This window comes from Wyeomyia smithii, chromosome 2, assembly GCF_029784165.1.
Source record: "Wyeomyia smithii strain HCP4-BCI-WySm-NY-G18 chromosome 2, ASM2978416v1, whole genome shotgun sequence".
In the NCBI taxonomy this organism is placed as follows: Eukaryota; Metazoa; Arthropoda; class Insecta; order Diptera; family Culicidae; genus Wyeomyia; species Wyeomyia smithii.
This window is the reverse complement of record NC_073695.1, coordinates 275,192,608-275,214,144: the sequence shown is the minus strand read 5'-3', so window position 1 is coordinate 275,214,144 and position 21,537 is coordinate 275,192,608. Positions and strand designations below refer to the sequence as shown.

The 21,537-nt window shown below is 38.6% G+C and overlaps 2 protein-coding genes across 6 annotated transcripts in view; one reads left to right on the top strand and one right to left on the bottom strand.

The window, feature by feature from the left end:
* LOC129724042 (uncharacterized) overlaps positions 1-7,043 on the top strand; it is a 27,029-nt gene extending 19,986 nt beyond the window's left edge. For all 5 annotated transcript variants that reach the window (XM_055678633.1, XM_055678631.1, XM_055678635.1 and 2 more), the window contains exons 3-6: positions 5,497-5,696; positions 5,757-6,034; positions 6,102-6,274; positions 6,337-7,043. In XM_055678633.1, the coding sequence (XP_055534608.1) occupies positions 5,497-5,696; positions 5,757-6,034; positions 6,102-6,274; positions 6,337-6,425 (740 nt within the window). In that variant the 3' untranslated portion in view covers positions 6,426-7,043. The remainder of the gene's footprint in view (positions 1-5,496; positions 5,697-5,756; positions 6,035-6,101; positions 6,275-6,336) is intronic.
* On the bottom strand, positions 6,485-21,537 carry LOC129724044 (elongation of very long chain fatty acids protein 4-like). The gene is made up of 4 exons (XM_055678636.1): positions 21,321-21,537; positions 20,662-20,855; positions 7,552-7,795; positions 6,485-7,495 (listed from the first exon to the last, which is right to left on the bottom strand). Exons 1-4 carry the CDS (start codon positions 21,379-21,381, stop codon positions 7,191-7,193), a joined length of 804 nt encoding a protein of 267 aa, XP_055534611.1. The 5' UTR covers positions 21,382-21,537; the 3' UTR covers positions 6,485-7,190.

Here is a 21,537-nt window from a genome sequence, read left to right as displayed (position 1 = left end):
AATCGGCTTCTCCGAAGCTGCCTGCGGTCGTAAGCAGCACAAAAGGCACAAAAAAAAAACAAAATCTCTCTCGCTAGACCATCGCCGTTCAAATCGAACGAAAGAAAAGGTGTGTGCGTTAACATAATTACAATTTCATTTTGATCACATTTTATGCACTATTTCGTATTGTATGTAATATATCACCAACACCAATACCAATACTTATCTTCTGCTTCCCGTCTCTGCAGCAGCGATGGAAAAAATCACCTCTAGCGATTTTAAATATATATAAACAAGCCTAAGGCCGATGTTATACTGCAGCGATGCGGCGCGAACTGCGTCGAAACAGTTCGGGTTCCGTTTTGACGCGCGTTTTTTTTTCTGCGGGACTCATCACTGCGACCAGAAACATTAGATCTTGTGATATTGCCCAAGTGCTTTTTGTACTCCGCACTTCATATTATTGGCAGTAGGGCAGTTCCACAAAAAATGCCCTAGTTTTAATATTTTTTTTTTTAAATTGTCATTTTTGATTTGGCTGAAACTTCGCATGGACGTTTCTATGGGCAAAAGATGCCATTTTGTGTTATTGTTTTAATTTTTTGGAATACGACTCATTTTTGAGAAGGTAGGTATTGAGGTATTGTTGATTACAAATAATTTTAGGGCCAAAACGGTTTGACAAACTTGAAGATAATAGTTTTGTCTTTCCGAAAAAAAGCCGATCATGGAGAAATGAGGAAAAAAAAAGTTATGATTATTTTTTCTCCCAATACAGCTGTTATTTGCTGTGATGCTCAGAACAATTGCTCGTAGTATTGTCGACTCCTCTATTTTGTAGAGCCGTATAAATATGTAAATACAAAGGAAGTGTTATCGAAAGCTGGCCGGGATATTTTCACAGTGAAATTAGCTCGAAAAAGGCTGATGAGTTCGGACATGATGACCTCGTCCGATTTTTACAGGAAGACTGGAAAAATGTCATCTGGTCCTAATGACTTCATAGGCTCAAAGAGCTTAGTGCTTGGTTGGCTCACAGTGGCTTCTACCGTGAACAGTCGACTAGCGAACACTACGGAGTTGCGTGACGTCGTGCGTCTGGATTAGAGCTTCTACAGCTTTTCAACGTTCGATCCGGAGATCTCTGTCGAGCCAGTAAAATGAATGTGCATGTGATTCTTTGGTAGCGACAGTCAGACTACCACCTCTCTTTTTCAATTGTCCAAGACACATTTGTATGATTTTTAGACATCGCTTTTTGCAATCGCGCTGCCTCAGGTAGAGTCTGAATAACCTCACGGAATTGGACTCTGGATCTCCGTTTGGCTTTGCGTAGCACAGCGTTGTATTTAGTGAGGGGTTTTCTATAAGCATCCTTTTTGTATGTGATGTTAGCCTTGTTGAACAAGCGTTTGGCTGCCCTACGAAGGTTGCTGAGTATTTTGTTCCACCAAGGCAGACTGTCCGTTTCGTTAAAGGATTGTTTGAAGTAGAACCTTCCGTGAGTCAGTGTTGCAAATCATTTGCTGCGAAGTCCGGTTCAGCTGGAGTTCGAATACTTTTAAGATAGGATGTTCTCGATTTGATCAAATGTTTTTGAAAAAGTTCCAGTTGGTTTTGTTTGGATTCCTGAATTGTTTTCGTTTATATAACGACTGAAACGGTTAATTTAACCGGGTTATCGGCTTAATCGGTTCGTGTATACTAGCAAAAACGATTTGTTTTTTCTTATTCCGACAGTTACGGTAACTTCCTACTCCTTGAAAATGTGAAATAAAGTCACCGAAACTGTCGGAATAAGAAAAAACAAATCGTTTTTGAATTGTTTTCCTCCGAAGGAAATAGCCTCGATGTCAAATCGGATGTATTTGTGGTCTGGTAAACTGGTCAGAGACATGCCAGTTTGTGATTTTTTTCGCTATCGAGGCACTACATAGAGAATAGATCTATATAAGACCTTTTGCCTAATAGCATTTGTGAAAGTTGGTTCATTCTCTACATTGCATTCATCAACGTTATTAGTAGTAAAGTATTCAAGCAGGTACTCACTTCATGTGAGGGATAAAACTTAAAGGCCAAAAAAACAACGACATTTTGAAATTCGAAATGGGAGATACGAAGGTTTCAAAGTTTAATATAACTTCTTATATAATACTGATCATTCATCCATATTATATTTCAAAACGGCATCTAGGGTCGATTTTCAGTCTTTGGATAATATGCCGTTTCCGAAAATACCCATTTCAGGTTCTTTCTAGAAACCAAGAATCGCCATCTTGCCTTGAGAAACGGCGATAGGTGTTGAATTCGGGCTTCTAAGCATCATTCCAGTTCCTAGATATTGGATGCTATTTGGCCATCACAGAATGCTTTCCAGAATCCAGGAGTTGTCGTCCTGAATTTAAAATAGCATGTGGAGTCAATTTTCGGTCTTCTGTGCTTCATCCTGGTTCTGAAAATACTCATATTGGATGGTATGTGGCCATCCTAGGTTGCTTTTTCAAAATCGGCCTTCGCCATTTTGGGTTTAAAAATAACTGAAAATCACATTAGGTACTTCAACCACACCTTTCTGAAGGCAACAAGAGAGAGAGAGAGAGATTTATTTCATAGACGTAGCTAGAATTCAGAAAGTATCATCTCATCAAATATAGATATTGTTTACCGAAGTTATTACCCCGTAAAGCATACGGACGCGAGTTATAGTACGCTACGCATAATGGACGGTAGGCATTCGGACACGAGGCATATGGACATGAGGTCAAATAGACGCGAGGCCGAATGAACGGAAGGTCGAATGGCCACAAGGCTGAGGGGAAGTGAGGCGGAATACGGTGTTATCGTCATCATCCCCACAGTCCTCTTTCAATAACATGTATTTCGATTTAAAGTGTTATTTGGAAAGCAATACACTCGCGGCCTTCGGTCTCGCTGTTTAAGCGAATCCTGCCCATACTCGCTACCGCTCGTTCAGACTTAACTAAGGGAAAGAAACTATGTTTAAGTAGACTTAGCAAACCAGTAAATCAGTCGTTTGTGTGCGAGAGGTGGCCGCTTTCGACGGCGAGTTCGGACTGCGGAAATTACAGCCGCTTAGTGCCGCCTCGATTATGCGCCTCCGCCGCATGATTCAAAAAAAGTAGGAGGGTGGTATTCAAGACACGACCGCATGACGTTGACTACCGTATTCTTAAAAAAAAAAAAATATTCCATTGAAGCAAATAGTAGAGGGAATTGCAACGCTTCTTTTACAAAACTTCTGCAACAAAATTTCGAGGCTCCAAAAGGTACCAGTTTCCGATTATTCTCGTCCAGAATTCCAGCCATTTTAGTATTTTGCAGTAGCCATTTATTACTAACAGCCACCAGCATAACGGGTGAAACCGGCACGAGATGACCGGTACTATTTTGTCTTTCTTCCTTTCAGCTGCTAACACCTAGCGCTGTCGTGAAATTAACATCAACATAAACATGCATTTTTGCAAGGTTTTTTCCGCTAGCAACAGCAATTGTAAAACATAAAATTCAACTAACCGCTTCTATTATAAAACTGCGAGGCACCAAAAGGTGCCTGTTGCCGATTTCTTGTTTACTGGTTTCCGTCCAGAATTCCAGCCATTTTAGTATTTTGCAGTAGCCACCAGCATCACGGGTTAAATCGGCACGAGATGACCGGTACTATTTTGTTTTTCCTCCTTTTAGCTGCTAACACCGAGCGTCCGTATGTACCCGGTACGGTTTAATAATGAAACTGATGGGGTGAAATGTTCGAACGATACGTTTTATACCAAGGCTTCGTCAGATAATTAGAAAGAGGGAGGGGCTACATGGATGATGGAATGGTAGAGACAAATGTTTCTTGAAAGCTGCGCCGGCCGCTGTCATAATATTAACACCAACACAAACATGCATTTTTGCAAGGTTTTTTCCGCTAGCAGCAGCATTTGGTAAAACAGAAAATTCAATTAACCGCTTCTGTACCAAAATTTCGAGGCAACAAAAGGTGCCAGTTGCCGATTATAGTTTCCTGGTTAGTCCGTCCAGAATTCCAGCCATTTAAGTGATTTGCAGTAGCCATTTACTACTAAAGCCACCAGCATTACGGGTGAAACCGGCACGAGATGACCGGTACTATTTTGTATTTCCTCCTTTCAGCTGCTATCACCTAGCGTCCGCATGTCACTGGTGCGGTTTTGGAATCAGAATGATGGGGCGCCGGCCGCTGTCGTAAAATTAACACCAACAAAAAGATGCATATTTGCAAGGTTTTTTTCGCTAGCAGCAGCATAAACATCGGAAACAGAAAGTGACAACAACAATAACAACAAAGTCAGATCGATTGTATCCGTTAGTGTCGACTGTGCTTGGGAAGAGAGGTAGTGATTGGCTGCGCGGTATGATTTAGACAATCGATATTAATTACCAATTTTTCAATAGTGTATCTCAAACAATAGTTTGTTTTTGTTACATAAATTTAACCGTGAAAGAATTTCTGATCGATTGATGCCAAAACCTCAAAAACCTGATTATAGATGACTGCAAAATAAGCGCTCAAAACCTGACCACTTTTCTCTGGTTTTCCCTGGTTGAATTACTAGATTTTCAAATTCAGGGGCCTAACTTCGATATAGACGTTAGTCAACGTCAAAAAAAAATATTCCCAACCTAATCTATTCAGGAATATATTCACACTTGAGCTATACACGCAGAATAAAAAGGATTAGAGTTTAGAATATAATTCATTGAATAATGCTTTCTGTTAATCACCAAGCGTGCGACAAATTTTCCAATAGACATTTTGATACGGAATGGATTTTGCAAATTCGAGACACATAGTCACGATTCATGCGATCATACAATTAACATTTCACAATTCACAAATTCAAGATGGCGGCTACCGAAAAAAGTTTAATAGGGTTAAATACCATCCAATATGGAACCCAGGATGATGTTCAAAGGCCGGAAATCAATTACAGATGCCATTTTGAAACACAAGATGGCGAGTTGCAGTTTGTGTGTTTTTTCCGGAATCGGAACTATGCCCAGAGGTCGAAAATCGACCCAAGACGCTATTTTGAAATCCAGCTGAATAAACAGTGAAATATAGGAAATGAATTTTTAAATTTCAGTAAGTTGTTATGGATGTCATTTTGTTCGGACAGACCTGTCGATACATTTTGGCATGCTCAGAAAGTGTCATCGCTCTGTCGATACTAGTTATTAACGTAATTCTTGGAATAATAGTAGATATGTTATGAAACATATTCAGGTTACAAATTTTTGGCAAAATATGGATATCGTTCGAAGTATGCTTGCGAAGTATGTTTTATAATCCGTGTAATGATCGAATGTGATTAAAAATCATGTGAGGAAGCCATGTGAATACCGTTTAGGTTGATTTTTAGATTTCATAAATTATTATGAAACGTTGTTTAAATGAGTAGAAAAAATCTGATCTCCGATTGAAATTCTAGTTTTGTTAATTGGAATATCATTTATCTCTTCTATTGACAGCATCACAATGTCTCCAGATAACAAACCTGGATGTACCCCAGTCGTACAAGTTAACCCGGGGGGACGAACCGCCGGAGGATCTCATTCTGGACTGCGAGTACGAGCTGAAGGACGAAACTTCGAAGGGATTCGTGCTCAAGTGGAAGCACAACAACTTACCGATCTATCAGTGGATTCCGTCTAAGAAACCAGTTGCTCTCGTAAGTTTGATGTTTCTTCCCCGTAAATGTAAATTACATTATTTATATTAAACTTTTCAGACAACCTTCAAAGGTCACGTCGACCTGGACTATTCGGTGTCGGATGATCGTTTGCACAAGTACCGTGCCTTGAAGCTGGTTAATCCGGTTGCGAACTTCACCGGTAACTACAGCTGTTCCGTGCAGACATTCCTGGAAAATGAAGTTAAAACTGCACACATGCAGATCATAGTACCGGAGACGGAGTTCAACTTGACGTATAATCAAGAAAGCAACGGCAGCACGGTAGTGTCCTGCGCGGTTAGTGACATCTTCCCGAAGCCAGAGTTATCGCTGTTGTTAGTAACCCAGCTTAATTTTTTAATATTGTTTAATTTTGATTAGATGTTTTCAATTGTATTTTAGTATCGATGATTCGGAAATCAAAGACACTGTGGTGTCCGAAAACCCAGAGAATGGCTCTTACGATGTGGTTCTGCAACACGTTTTAAGCGATGACTCAAAGGACGCCACAATCCACTGTCAGCTGTCGATACCGGGGACCAATTATACTAGAAAGCGGGAGAAAATGTACTACGGTGCGTGAACTGTTTCAAAGGCTTGCAGTTTAGAAATCATTAACCATTTCGTTTATTTTCAGGATCTGCCTTCCGATTTAATATATCGATCTTACAAGCTCTGATGTACGCACTGTTTGCAGCGCTAGCATCCAGCACGGTTAGATTCTAACATCGCGACCCTAGTGTTGTGAAACGGGCCAAAGATTCACCAATATACAGAATTAGACGTGTAGGGAACGAACGTTTAAACGCGAGAACGATATTTATTCGGTATTAATGAGCTACCAGTGTCTTATTAGCAGTTCTTAAAAATAGTCCAAATGATTTCAACGTTAGTCTCTAAGCATAATCGTGGAAACGACGTATTATGACGCTTAAATCTGTAGTCGGTCTGTGAAACCGGAATACCACAAATGTAAATTATGATAGGCCATTTTCCGTTCTACATGAAATTTTTAGTCTTCCAGTCGTAGCGAGTTTCACGTTAAAAACGAATTACTGTACAACTAATATTTTTCGACTAGCGACGGTTACGCACGTCACTCTCTTAGTTGCCTGATTATTCGCACACAAGTTATGTTACTGTTTTTTGTTCTGTTCGAGTCAAATATTTCGTGAAAGAGTATGTTGTAAATAATTGTTTGTATGAATTGAATAACTTAAGCTACTAACAATCATTTTCCTGTTTTTTTGTTTAAAAACATGTACAATGAAAAATGAGTCTCCGTAGAAAGCGCTGATTTGAGCCCGAACCAAACGATTAGATAATAAATATTTATTTACTGAACCGAATTGTGCCACAATTCATGTCAACGTATTGCAAGACATTTCAACTATCTACTGTATCCATTGTAATACCTTGATATGATGTGGAAACCTTTCCTTAACCTAGCGTTTTGAAGGAAATCGTGCCACTACGTCCTCTAGTTAATTATTATTCATGCTTTTTCGCCTTCACGACGTACGATTTGATGTAAAAATCGGTGAACATGGCCAAAATGAAAATGGCCTGTCCGAAGCCGATCCAGTGCCACAGCTGGGGGAAACCACAGTCGATTCCGAGCAGTGCCGGCCGTCCGAAGTGGATTCCAAGATGCACGAACTGCAACAGTTGCATCCGGGTAAGATACATCTTAAACCGGGCGGCCAGCGGAGATCCGAAGGACGAAAGGTAGTAGTAAAAGTACATCACAGCGTGGACCAGAGTGTTCCAGAGGCCCAGCAGGAATATGTGACCACCTGGAAGAAAATTGCGTTTAACTGCAAAAAGCGCTCGAAAATCCAACGCCACTAACCTGGTACAAACAGCACCCCACAGTAAGTCATCACAACCATAATGGCGTGGTGATACACGTGCAGGAATGACACGTGCGACTGTTTCTTACGCAGGACGAAGAACATTGTGTCCGCCAAATCCAGAACCTTCAGCAGCAGATAGCCATACGATAAATACATCTCCTCGTAGCCATGCTGGTCGGGGGAATAATTCACTGGTTGGCATGTGTACGAGAAGTCCGTTCGTCGAGATAGAAGGTAAACCTGAAAGTACATTTCAAACGTTAGTGTTTATCAACAATATTGAGGAAAACTTTCTTGAAATTATTCTAGAAAGACTGCTCTCATCCTACAAGGTAGGTTCCATATAATTGAAACTCGATTTGAATAAGAACCTTTGATTGAATCAAGTGTGACTAGCTTGAGAGCTTAGATTATTGTGAAGTGAGCACGCTTCTTGAAAACCACACCCGCTCTATGTTGACATATTGCACGTACGTACTTGAAGTACGATAATCTTGGAACTTGTTTTGAAAAGTCTCTTACAAAGATCCCGGAGGTACAGACGGATGACGCGCTCGTGTCTTCTGCTCGTTTCGTCGAAATTGCACATCATTGATGCTGACAAGATGCGTCTTGCACCTGGAGTGACGAAAGCGCAATTTTGATTCTGCTGGTGGCGGTAAATTTCGAAAAGCAGCGTTATAACACATTTCACTGCATCACTATAAAACTTGCAAATAGTGATTACAGAAGAACCTCTTTTTTGTCACTTTGGTAAAAAAGGTAATACTTGGTCACGGGACGTGGACTGTTCCCCTTTTACCGCTATCGTTGCTTTTGAAGGGTTAATGATGCTACTGAAATTCAAGCAAGAATAGAAAGTTTTTTATTTGTTTATAGCAAGATGGTAATAGAACATATGTTTTTTCTTCCCCAGTCCTCAGCATTACATACGATTTTTTAAAAATAGTAGTATAAAGACCTGTGCCCTCCTTTTTAGTCTGATCTGGTTCTCGTGAAAATATTTAGAGCAAACTTTATAGGGTATCAAACGTCTTCGTCAGTGGTTTAAGATTATTGCAGAAAACCTGCCAAAGATGTTCAATACCCTAGCTAAAATATAGAGGTATTTAAATAAACCTAAAATAAATTAACTTAAACCGATATTGGGAACAATTCCCAATGTGTACGTTAGACTGGGACACGGTTATATGGGAAAAAAGCGATGGTGTTATTTTTTCGCTCCCATGCACTTTTCATGTTCCTTATGGGTCCTATAATAATCATGTAATTTTTCAGATCGTTCGGTGGAACTATATTTTTGCGTCCAATTTTTAAAGTTTTCATACGGTTTTATATGGGAAAATCCACTTTTTCAAAACTTATTCTCTAGAGATTGTTCGCTCCTAAAAATATATCAATACATGATATTTATAGGATTTTTTTCTGGGATAAACTGCCGCGCATAGCAAGTAAGTCCCATTTGCATTTTCAGTAAAATTGAGTTATTACGCGTAAATGGTAGCTAACAATGCATAGTTTCGTAACAATGGATGAGCTCAACAACTTTGTTCTGAAAAGCTGCTGGAGAACATCCAAAAATATATTGCCCCATCTCGTAAGAAGCAATGTTATAAAATCATATAAAACGCGTTTTTCTCGGCTTGCTGAATATGCAGGTGGGACTGACATGCTATGCGCGGCAGTAAACTCTTCTGAAGACCGTAAGGCGCAACGATGCTTGTAGAAAGTTCTTCACCCCAAACTGATTGAATGTCTGACGAACAGCTCACCATTGAATTTTTCCAGCAACACTGCTACAGCATGCTGCTTGCGAAGTTTGTTATCGATCTGAAAAATTACACGGTTGTTATAGGACCCATAATGAACACGAAAAGTGCATGGGAGCTGGATTTTATTTTTTGTTCCACCATAGTGTACGTGTTGTGTTGTTAGGTTTGCTTGTGCGGTTTCCTTCGTTGGATTTAGTTGATTTAGCTATGTGTCTGCTGTAATTGGGGTATTTTCGAAAGACGCAGACTCTTTCGGTAAGTTTAAAAATGACAGATTGTGAAACGATCTGGGTACTTTGTAGTAAAAATTTCCAATGACCTTCGTGTTGGTTCAAGACTTATTTCACATTTCTTACCAAAAAAAGATGTTGATGAATTGAATTATATAATCAATCCCGCTGAATTTCTAAACTCGCTGGAATTGCCCGAATAACTGCCTCAAAATTTGCGCTTGTAGGTTGGATAAGGTATTAAAATGTTGCCAACTAATAATCAACTTTGACCTTGACCAATGTTGTTGTTGATTTCGTTCGGTTGAAAAAAGAATTGAAAGTTTCGTATAATCTCCGGAATAAACAACAGAGTGTCATCAGTCAACTTAGAAGAAAAAAAAATGGCTTGCGATGTTATATGAGCTCATCTACAACTTGGCCGACAAATATGCACAATAGTTTTACCAAAATAAAAAATATATTACTGTAAAAACCTTACTTTCGTTTATTAGTTTAGGTAAACCGTTTTTATTCAATGTTAAGAGCTACTGAGAAATTTTTTAATTTAAAAAAATAGAGCAAAAAAAACTTTTTCTTGAGCCACCCTAATTAAAATCGTTGTAGTTCAACCAGTTTGAGAGCTAAGCAACAAAATTGTTTGGGTTGTTCACTGATAACTGTATTCTAACATTATCAGCGAATACAATGAAAAACAAAGGACTTAAATGAGAGCTTTGCGGAACACCTGGCGTAAGGCTCTTAAAAGTGACCCTCAAACTTAAACGTATGTGTCCTATTCGTCAAACGATATTCAATTTATTCAAGAAATTCCGTCTCAAGCTCTATAAGTTTAGGTAATTTCGTTGTCGTAAACCTTCTTTTGTAGAAACCGTGTTGGTTGTGAGCTGTGTTTTTATTTGATTCACGTTATCCAGGGCCACGTTAAGGGCTATGGGGGCCCCTTTTCAGTTGTCAAAATTTCAATAAGGGAATGTGAGCAAATCCATGCTAAATGATTTAAAAATATGCGGGAATTGAATCGGGAATATGAATAAAACTTTAAAAATATATTTTTTTCTAGAAGGTTGATACAAACTTCGAACACTTTTTTTATGTCTAAGGTCATCAAAATTAGCCAAGGGAGGGTTTAAATTAGCCAAGGGGCGAACAAAAGGAATATCTTTGACAATAGTTTGTATGCAAGTTACGACGTTTGTAATTTACACTCAAATAAATGTTGAAAAAAACATTTTTTTATTATTATTATTTATTTCGCCTGCCTTTCGACGACACTCTCGCTGTCACTAGACTTGTTTGTTGTTAAATCGAAAGACCAATAATATTAACAAATCGGCTTGATCTCTTTTGTTTCTTCCCCTTCCAGTTTAAGGTTTTAAGGCGGTGTGTGGGGGGGTTGACATAAAAAGAAAATAAAAATTGGAACGGTCAAACTTGGCAGTAATAACATTTGCGGTAAAAAAAACCGACAAAAATTGCCGACTTTTCATACCTTTAATCGCATTGACGAAACTACTCATGCATCATCAATCATAGTAACCCATGAGTCAGCAAAAAAAAAAAAAAATGACAACTCTATCAGTCAAACTTTAGCTGTGATGGTGCAAAAAGTGAAGCTACTCCATTCAGAAGTGTGCGCGTTTAACGAACGGTACCCCGCCGCGTCAAAAACGGACATCGTGCGGCACTTTGTGGACGCCAGATATGTGCCCGTTCCGGCATCTACAACATCTTGTCACTTTTGGACAACGATCAGAGCATCGAAAGAAAACCCGGTTCCGGACGGCCCAACGACCCTGAACGACAAGAAGCTTCCAAAAATGCTGAAGAGGGAGACCGAGGGAAAAGTGGCTAAATCGCTGCGTGCGCTGCTGCGATGTGATACCGAAGTCGGCGAGTCCGTCCAACGTCCCCCAGCTGCGTCCCATCGAGAATTTCTGGGCAAACTTGAAGCACAAGATCTATTCCAACAATTTTGTCGCGAAAACGGAGGAGGCATCAATAAAAAAACGAAAAAAGAGCTTTAAAACACGCTACACGCATGTTTTCGTCCGCCATGGCGAATTTACCCGTTAACCAGAAGGCCGCACGCAAGGATGTAATTTTTTTTTGCGAGGAAGCTAACATGATTATTTTCCATGGGAAATTTATCCAACTCAATTATCTGTCTTAGTTTTTTTTCATCACCATCTGAAAAAAGTCCATTTTTTTACCGCAAACGTTATCGTGGCCCGTTGAAGATTATGAACTTTCATGCCACATATCACGTAATAACTGAACGTGGCGATGAAAATGCTCAATTATGAACTAAAAAATGCATGTACATTTGGCTAGGATATCGAAGAACTACGTCTCTCAGAAAGTGCGGCTACATAGGAATGTAAAATGAAAATCTAAAACCGGTAAAATTGAAAACTATGTCCTATTTCAAAAGCTAATAAGTCGGTTAGTTTTTAAAAGATTTGCTTTTTTCTTGCAGCAATCGGTTGGAAACTCTTCTAAGAATCCTTCCAAAAGCAGAAAATTGCAATTTTATTATTCGAACTATTGTACTATTGAAAATTGTCTATCCTTGTCAAAACGCAAAAATCGACTGATTGGTCGTTATATGATTGCTTTCCCAAGCACGGTCGAGAGAATGATAGACCTAGTAATTTGGAATGTACCAAATGTAACTGGTTGGCCGAATCGCTCCTCTTTCCTAGGAGAGACCACGCGCCGAGATTAGATTGCCAGTCTGACACTTTTAATGGGGAGATTCTTTTTTATCCAGTTTCGGGAAGGAAAGCTGAATGCTGACCTTACAATGACTCACTGTAGCTGTACCCGCGTAAATGCGTCAGATGACTTTGCCTACGCGGCAACACTAGGGCCTTTCAAACGTGGTGCTTGATTTTGCAAAAAGAAACCAAAGGAGGGTTAGTTATCATCACTGGCTCAATCCAGTTTCGCAGATGTTGACTGATCAGTGCTAATTCTGGGATGTTTTCGGGCTTTTTTCAGAGTCAGTCACCCTAGAAAAAGATCTCAAAATAACTGAAAACACTACATGAAATCCCGAACCAGTGAAATACCTAACTCATCTACTAGGACAATCAATTCATCTACATAAACCAGCCGTTTCTGCTGTTTTTTTTTTTTCAAAAGACCGTCAAAATCACCAAAAAATCACTATAGTTCCTGATAGACTTAATAGATTTCACTGAAAATTAGGATTATCACTGTACCTCACCAGAACTACCTACTTTACCAGAAGATACGCAATTTGGGGTAAAACGTTCCTTGAAATTGACTAAAAAAGACTGAACTTTTTCTTGACTTTTTCACTAGGTTTCAAGAAAAGCATCAAACCTGGTAAAAGACATTATCGATGAGACGGTCGCTGAAAGACTGTAATATTCCGAGTTTTGTTAAAGAAAATGACGTAAGTTATTGTTTGAGTTTCATGTTCATCTTTTTAATTTGATTATTTTTAAATCTTTCGTCACCAGTCTCATTTTTCGCTTTTTTTCCAGAGTCATGTTACTCTGGTTGCTGTTGTATCAATAAAAATAAACAATCATTTAAAAAAACACGACTTCGAACACTAATGCTTTACAATTTATACTCATGATTAGAGACAGTGGTAAACCGCGATTTCGCGGAAGCCGCGAATTCCGCGAAATCCTGCATCGGCCGCGAAATTAACAAAAATGCGCGAAATGCCGCGAAAACCAGCGAAACGGACGTAGGCCTTTTCCTACGCAACCAATAGGATGGAATAGTACTACTCTGCCGTGAGATGACAAAGTGACGTAAAGGCCATTTTTTCGAATATGGGGTTTTCATGCCAATTTGTTCATTATTCGAAGACCCACATTTTGGTATCCTCCTTTTCTTTGTTACTTATTCGTACGTTGTATAAAATCAAAAAGAAAAAACAAAGTGACGTAGGCACCAATTTAAATACAAAAGTGGCGAGAAATTCATTCGTTTTTTGGGCCGTACTGAAAAACGGATCACTTGCATCTACGTCACAATGTCATATCACGGCAGTACTGCTCTCTTACAACGAGAATTTGTCAGCCTGGGTTGATTTGTTTTCGGGTTCGGTTACTAAATTCTCTTCGAGCAAAGATTTTGGCGATTGAGGACCTGCATGATAGAATTCCAGAGTGTGCAAAATCGAAGTTTCAAGATGTACCTACTTAGTTCAAGTAGCAAGCATTTTTGCATTTTAAAAAATACCCGACATTGCGATTGATATTATAATTTTGGTAAGTATTCGAAACGCTGACGGTTTCTTGAACATTTTCGGTTAGCAAAAAAATATTTATCGAAACTCCGGTAGGTGCGGAATGCAGCGTGAGTCAGAATAAATTAATATAATAAACTAAATAATACGTTTCTGCAGACACCAAATATGATTGAAGACAATTTGACACAGTCCGTACTGCAAAGAAATCATGAATCGTACTGTTAAATTACCGAATATTAAAATAAATATAACAGTTTTTTATTGTTTTGACCAAAAACAAAGAACATTATTTGGCTTTTTTGAAGAAAAGGTTGCCGCGAAATTACCGCGAATTTTGCATATTTTCTGTTTTGTTACCCGCGAATTTTTACCTTTTTGCCGCGAAATACCACACACAAATCCCTACTCATGATGTTCTTCAACGTTCATCAAAGCATCATCTTTCTTTACGCTAAGTTTTGCCTACATAAATATTGCAGGGAATCGTGCAAATAACGATTTCATTTACTCCACGGATAAGTAGGAACTCGATTGGAATTATTTATTTTCGCAACCGTCATATCGAAACATCTTTTACCTTGTTTGATGCTTTTTTTGAACTTAGTGAAAAAGTCAAGAAAAACTTTAGTACTTTTTAGTCAGTTTCCAAATGATGCATCTGGATGTTATGCCAAAATAAAAGCTCTGTAGTTGTTTTATAAAATGCTAACTTCGGGTTCTGGACCTTTTCTGTAGAGAAAATAGCATCCCAAAAATCGCCAAGTTTGTTTTAAGAAAAAAAATTTTTTTTGTTATGTAAATCTATTCGTCACTTTCGTCATCTTGCCCTTAAGTTCGTATTAACTTAGAGTGATAATCTAAACTTCCAGTAAATCTATCAGGTCTAACCCGAGTTCTTGCAGTTTTGGTGATTTTGACGGCATTTTTCGAAAAAAAATCTTCAAGGAACGTTTTATCCCAAATTGCGTATCTTCTGGTAAAGTAGGTAGTTCTGGTAAGGTACAGTGATAATCCCAATTTCAGTGAAATCTAGCAGAAACTATAGTGATTTAAGTGATTTTGACGGTTTTTTGTAAAAAAAAACCTTCCAGGGCCGTTTTACCCCATTCGGCTCACTTGGCTTACACATGACATTAAAGCTCTTGAGTTGCTCTACAAAACACCATATTTATATATTTTTTCTAGCGATGTTGAGAAGAGTAGGCTGACCCTGAAAATTGACAATTTTTTAAAGAAGAATGCGTTTTTTTCTCGTGATGTCGCCTCTTTGCTCTATATTGTGACCATGAGTTTTGAAGAACTCTTAGTGTAGAATAATACCAAAAATTTTTAGAAAAATTTATCAAGTCTAGCAGGAGTTATTGCACTTTTTAGTATTTGGACGTTTTTGGACACATCATTTTCAAGGGCCGTTTTACCCGACTTAACCTCAATGAAAAAAATTGAAATTTTGCAAAACTTTCTATCTTGAATAGACAAACAAACGCTGAAAATTTCAGCTCAATCGGAGAACATCAAAACAACATGCGGTTGCGCCTCTCGCGAACTGGCTCTCAAGCCTTTTCTTTAAACCAATCCTGAATTCATAAATGGTGTCTCTGGACATTATTCAGTCTCTGAAAATAACCGTATAAAATCCATTTGTAGATTTTCAGACATCTTGAGGTTCAAAATGGGGTCGGACACTGATTTATGGTTTCTGAGCGCTTTTTGATTCCAAAAACGCCAATAATGGGATTTTTATCTACTACTGAAAGGTGGCTCTTAATGAACATTTAGGCTTTGTTTGTACGATGATCTTCGAATCACATTTCACTATTGAACTATGCTCAGGCGACACCCATAAATTACGTAACGCAAAAAACCCAATTTTTGGACCCCCACCCCCCATATGTAACGAAACGTAACACCACCACCTACCCCCCATAAAAATTACGTAACGCTGTAGAATGATTTGCTTGATAAAAATGCTCGTTTTTGGGGAGTCTCCCCAGAAATTTTTTGTTGCGTAACGCTGAAATCACCCCCCCCCTTCCCCTGTGTATTAAATAGTAAATCTCAAGGACACCCCCCTCCCCAATATGAGCGTTGCGTAATTTATGGATGCCGCCAAATTCTCGCACATTCATTAAAACTGATAAAATATGATTATTTTTGAATGAACAAAACTATCAAACTTGTTTTGAATTTAAACTAACTGGAAATAAAAGATTTCAATTAGGGTTTGCAATATTCCCGAGAATAGATTTCCCGGGAAACGGGAATAAAAAATCTCATTTCCCGGGAATTCCCGAGAACCGGAAAAGGAAAAAATTCTCAGCGAAAATGAGATTTCAAATAAAGTTTATCAATAAAAAGTTTCAAACTATCGTTTACAATTTAATTATCAATTGAAGAACAAAATTTATTCAAGTTCACTCCAGAAATTCATGAACAATCGTCTATCAATCGCCTCAGATCCGCTGACAATTCTGTAAAACTTTGCTTAAGATCGCTGAATCACCGCTGGTGTCTGATTTCTAAAAACTTCTAAATCACCGATTCCAGCTTTTGTACATTTCATTTGAAACTGAAGAGGCCAATACTTTTAGTTTGTTGAAGATAAAGCTGAGTGTTTGGCAACCAGATTTTAGTGTATTTGAATGCCTTCGTAATTAATGTGAAATCGCGGTCACGACCCAAGTCAGTGTAAACTGACTGAGTTTTATAAATTTATTTATTTCTGGTCGCATTGATTCACGGGTTTCAATTTTTTTTTATCAATTTACAGGTTTCAAAATTTTTTGTCAATAAATAAAGAACAAATCGAGCAACTATCCGCTCAGTAGTAAACTCACTAGCAAAAAAAAGACATGAGACGAAGAAAATATTTCTCAATTTATCGTTTACTGAATAAGACAGCATATATTTTTGACAAGTAAATTAAGAAATAATTTGATATTACACGGCAAGCAAATATTGATCGTCGTTTCAAGCAAATATTTGCTTCGTATAATGAACACTATTAAGCTGCTCTACACTTCTACGACGTAAGTTTCGTGTTTTGGGGATCCGGGAATCCCGGGAAAAGGCAATTCCCGGGAAATCGTTCCCGGGATTGCAAACCCTAATTTCATTCTTTCCGGAAATAAATTTCCCGAAAAACGGGAATGAGAATCTTATTTTATGGGAATATCTGAAACCCAATAAAAGCAGAAAATTTTTATCGAAAATAGGATTTGAAACAGTTTTCGCAATACATTCAAACAGTGTATAACTTTATTCCCGGGAAACCCGTATTTTTTATTCAAAAAATATTACTCCAAAAATCATTGACTGAGTTTTCGTGAACAAATATTGGAACAAAATTGATAAATATGTCAATTTTTTTTCCTAAAAAAATCAAAAATTAAAGTTTTCTTTAAGCTTTTAGAATCCTATAGTTTTTTTTCTAAGATAAGCTCTTAAGTGGTTTCACAGTAAGGGAAAATTTGTATGTTACGTAACGCAAAATTTGACAATTTCCAATACCTCCTCACCGTAAGATTTACATCGCGCAGTTCAACGCTTCGTTAAATACCCTCTCTCCCCTGAGCGCGTAATGTTATATACGAATGTTCCCTGATGTTAAAATGATTCCAAAATATATATTTTTTACCAAAATATATATTTTTAACGCTCTCGTGGCTGTAAAGTTTTGTTGAGCACCAAACTGTAGGACAATTTCAACTTTTGATAGATCTTCTTTCTCAAATTCTCGAACAATAGGTAGTTTCCACTTCAAAGTCAACGTTTTTCACGATTCAATTTTCACAAAATTATAACACAGACAAATTGTAACAGATAAGGCATTTTCAACCCTATCCACAAAACAGGGTAATAACGACAGAAGACAGACAAAAGAGAAATCTGTTTATAGTGTAATAAACCAACGATAGCATCGTGCGTTTTTTGATTGATGCTGAATCATCAATGACAATGATGGGCAGCGTTCCATTTGACACGAAACATAATTTAAAGCAGCTTTGCCACATTCATTGAAGCTAATGAGCCGAATTCTTCTTGTAGGTACACGTGGGTGAGATTTTTGACGTAGAACTACGTTTTTCTTTAGCCTACCACATAGGGATGTAAATAGGAAAACTATTAACGAAAAGGGGACGAAATATGTCCCTTTTCAAATGCTTATAAATCGGTTTATTTTCAACATATTTCCTCCATTTTTGCTGCAATTGTTTGGAAAGTTATACACGCATCCACCCAAATGTAGAAAATTGTTGATTGATTATGCGAACTATTGTACTATTGATAATTGTCAAGCCTTGTTTAAACGAAAATTACGTCCTCTGATTGGTCGTTATATGATTGCTTCCCAAGCACTGTCGACAGAATCATATACCTTGCAATTGAAAACATGCTATTTGGCCTATATAAGAGCCTGTTTCAGCCGAAGCCGCTCATAATAGTTCTGGACAGCGACAAGTTGTCAACAGCAGTCGTCCTTCCTTAGCAGCAGCACTGGCCCTGTGGTTGGTCACCACGTCTCAGGAGCAGCGCGGTTCTTCTCAGCGTGTGTCGCCAGACTGCCATTATTCCCCCGTGTTAGGGCAGCATGAAGATCGTCATCACCAAATCCAATTTTGAACAGCAAAATGCCTTTTTTCAAGGCAAACAAACAAGTCATTGAAAGTTAATAATTTTTGACAACGTAAGCAAGCATTCTGTGCGGATTCTAGCAGTTACATCTGTCGCGGCCGTCGAATTTACAGAAGGTGAAATAGCTTCCACAGTGCATGTTGTCCGTGTATCTTAACTCCCCCACTGTTGGGGCAGCACAAAGGTTGCGATCAGCAACCGATTTTGAACAGTAAAATGCCTTTTTCAAGGCAAAAAACAAGACAAATATTGTGAATACCATGGGGATTGATGCCGTGGTGACGATTTGGGATCTTGCTTAGTTGAAATGATGGGATAATAGATAAATGGGTTGATGGATATGGGATTTCCCATAACCACGTGAAGGTTCCCGACCACAGACATAAATTTCGTACCCAGCACGGCACAAAATGTGAAAATTGTCTTTTACTCCAAGTAGTGCAGTATTACTTTGTAGTGTTGTATTATCCTCGTACGATAGACTCCCAGCCTTTATTGAGAAATCAATCAAAAGTTTAGTAGTGAAGTAAGATGTCAAAGTATATGAACACCAAAAACAAGTCGAAGAAACCAAGAACCAGTACTGAGCGTTCTCGGTCCCAGCGAGCCAGAGTGGCAGTAGACGGCGGTGAAGCGATTTCAACCACTGGTTGGGACGCCGGTGAAGGGTCTTCTACTCGAGGTAGGAGGAATTTAACAATTTTGACGTAGAACTACGTTTTACTTTAGCATACCACACAGGGATGCAAACTGAAAAACTGGGACGAAATTTGTCCCTTTTCAGATGCGGTTGGCTTAACAATTTTTAATAGTGCAATAGTTCGTAGATTCAAACAACATTTTTCTGCATTTGGGCAGATGCGTGTATAATTTTCCAATCGATTGCTGCAAGACTGAAGAAAATCGTTTGAAAACCAACCGACCTGGTTCGGTAGGTCGGTTGGTTTTCAAACGATTTTCTTCAGTCTTGCAGCAATCGATAGGAAAAATATACACGCATCTGCCCAAATGCAGAAAAATGTTGTTTGAATCTACGAACTATTGCACTATTGAAAATCGTCAAGCCTTGTTGGAATAAAAATAACGTACTCTGATTGGTCGCTTGCTTGCTGTGTGTGTATGATATGGTATGATGTGTGTATGGTATGATGATATGGTATGATAATATGGTATGATGTGTGTGTATGATATGATATGATGTGTGTGTGTGTCTGTATGATATGGTATGATGTGTATGTGTCTGTATGATATGGTGTGATGTGTGTTTGTCTATGATATGGTATGATTTGTGTGTGTGCTGTGTATGATTTTTAACTCGGCACGTTCTGCTAACTGCTGAATCCGGTTCACGAAATTCACAACCCTTCATTAGTAGACATTATAACTCATTACCCAAGTAAAAATATTGGTGTTATCAAAGTTTTATAGCGCTCAATACAGCCAAAAAGCGCTATGAAACTTTGATAAAACCAGTTGTGTTACTAGGGTAATGAAACACTCAATGCATTTGTTAATAGTGTACGTAGTTCTGCGTCATTTATGCGGTCGTGTCTTGGATACAACTTCCTACTTTTTTCAGCACGACACGCAAAAAGCTGAACGGTAGAAAGATCCGTGTTATTTTGACGTACAGCTGGAAAGTATAAACCCTTACAAAAGCAGTTCGACAAGAAGGAGAATTCGATGTATAATTATTTTTATAGTATCAAAATCTTATTCTATGACAACACTATTTGCTTGTTTTTGACCTGAAAGTAATTGAATATTTTCCACGACTGGAGAATTTTTTTTCGCTCAAGAATATTTTTTTTTATATGGGCTGTGCATTTTACATTTTTTTTGTTGGAACTCAAAAAAACCTGGACTTGAAGCTTCTAGAAGTCATTTCAAATTGAGAAGCTCATAGTGATCAACTTGATTAAAAAAAATCCTTTCCCGAGATATTTCAAATTCAAGTTGATACATATGAATCAATTGCAAAAATTTGACCTTTTCCAATTTATTCATCGAAATGTGTAATTAATATTACACAGTTCAACTTTTTTGTCATGTCAGAAAAATACTAAGTCTCGCTCAAATCGGAACCACTCAAAATAGACGACAGGTCATTTGCCATGGACACTATCATTAGCCTCCTACTCCTACTTTTTTTCCTCAATGGCATCGTAGGGGTTATAGTCGAATAATTATCCTTGACTAATGACGAAAAGATCAAAGCAGATAACCACTCACCTCCGCTAGAAAGAATGCACTGTTGGCCACGACCTGCACAATATTGTACGCTCGAATGAAAAGCTTCAGGTCGTACGGTTTCCGATTCTGCATGAAGCGTGGTCCCACATGCAACACTGCTACCAAATAGACCGCCACAATCGCCGGTATGTGCCAGGTCGAGTTTAGTAGCGGAAGATCGATGCTGCGGTTATCTGCAACAAGCACAGAATGACACTATTCACTAATGCATTATTTGAACAATTTGATTTAGAAATTATTCCATCTGAATTCAGTGCACTTCCGGTGCACTCAGCGAACATCCTATCGAGTTTAAAATTTAATGTTCATCAAACGGGAAGCGAATTCTCTTATTGTCCAGGCTTAAAGCTTTCATTATTCACAGTTGATCACAAAATACGCGGAAACTGATTTTCGTGTGGTTTTTCATTTCTTGTTGCGACAAAGGCCAGAGCATTGTCCCACACCGGTCGTGTTCTTGAACTAGGCACTAAAAGCAACTTTTCGCTTCCTTTCCCTTTTGGATCAAGAAGCAATAATCGAGATACTGCATCTCATGGTTTTTGTTTCGCTTTTCTGTCACCGTCTGCCAGCTCGGCTAGCAGCAGCAGCCGATTGCGGTTGCACTTCGCGCTGCAACCGCTCGCGATCGAACGCACCTCGATGATCCTCTATGAACTGATTGTAGCCATGGAACAATTTCTGCAACACGTACGCCATCCTGTTGGCTGCGGAAAAGAGTCGCCTATTGTTTATATGTGTGTAGAATTGATTCTGCACTTGAGCGCACTAGAGAGGGTCTGCACTTAACTTTCAGTACAGGACAGCTGGACTACCGACGCGGTACTGAGGTGGGCTCACTGCCAGGCTGCGGCT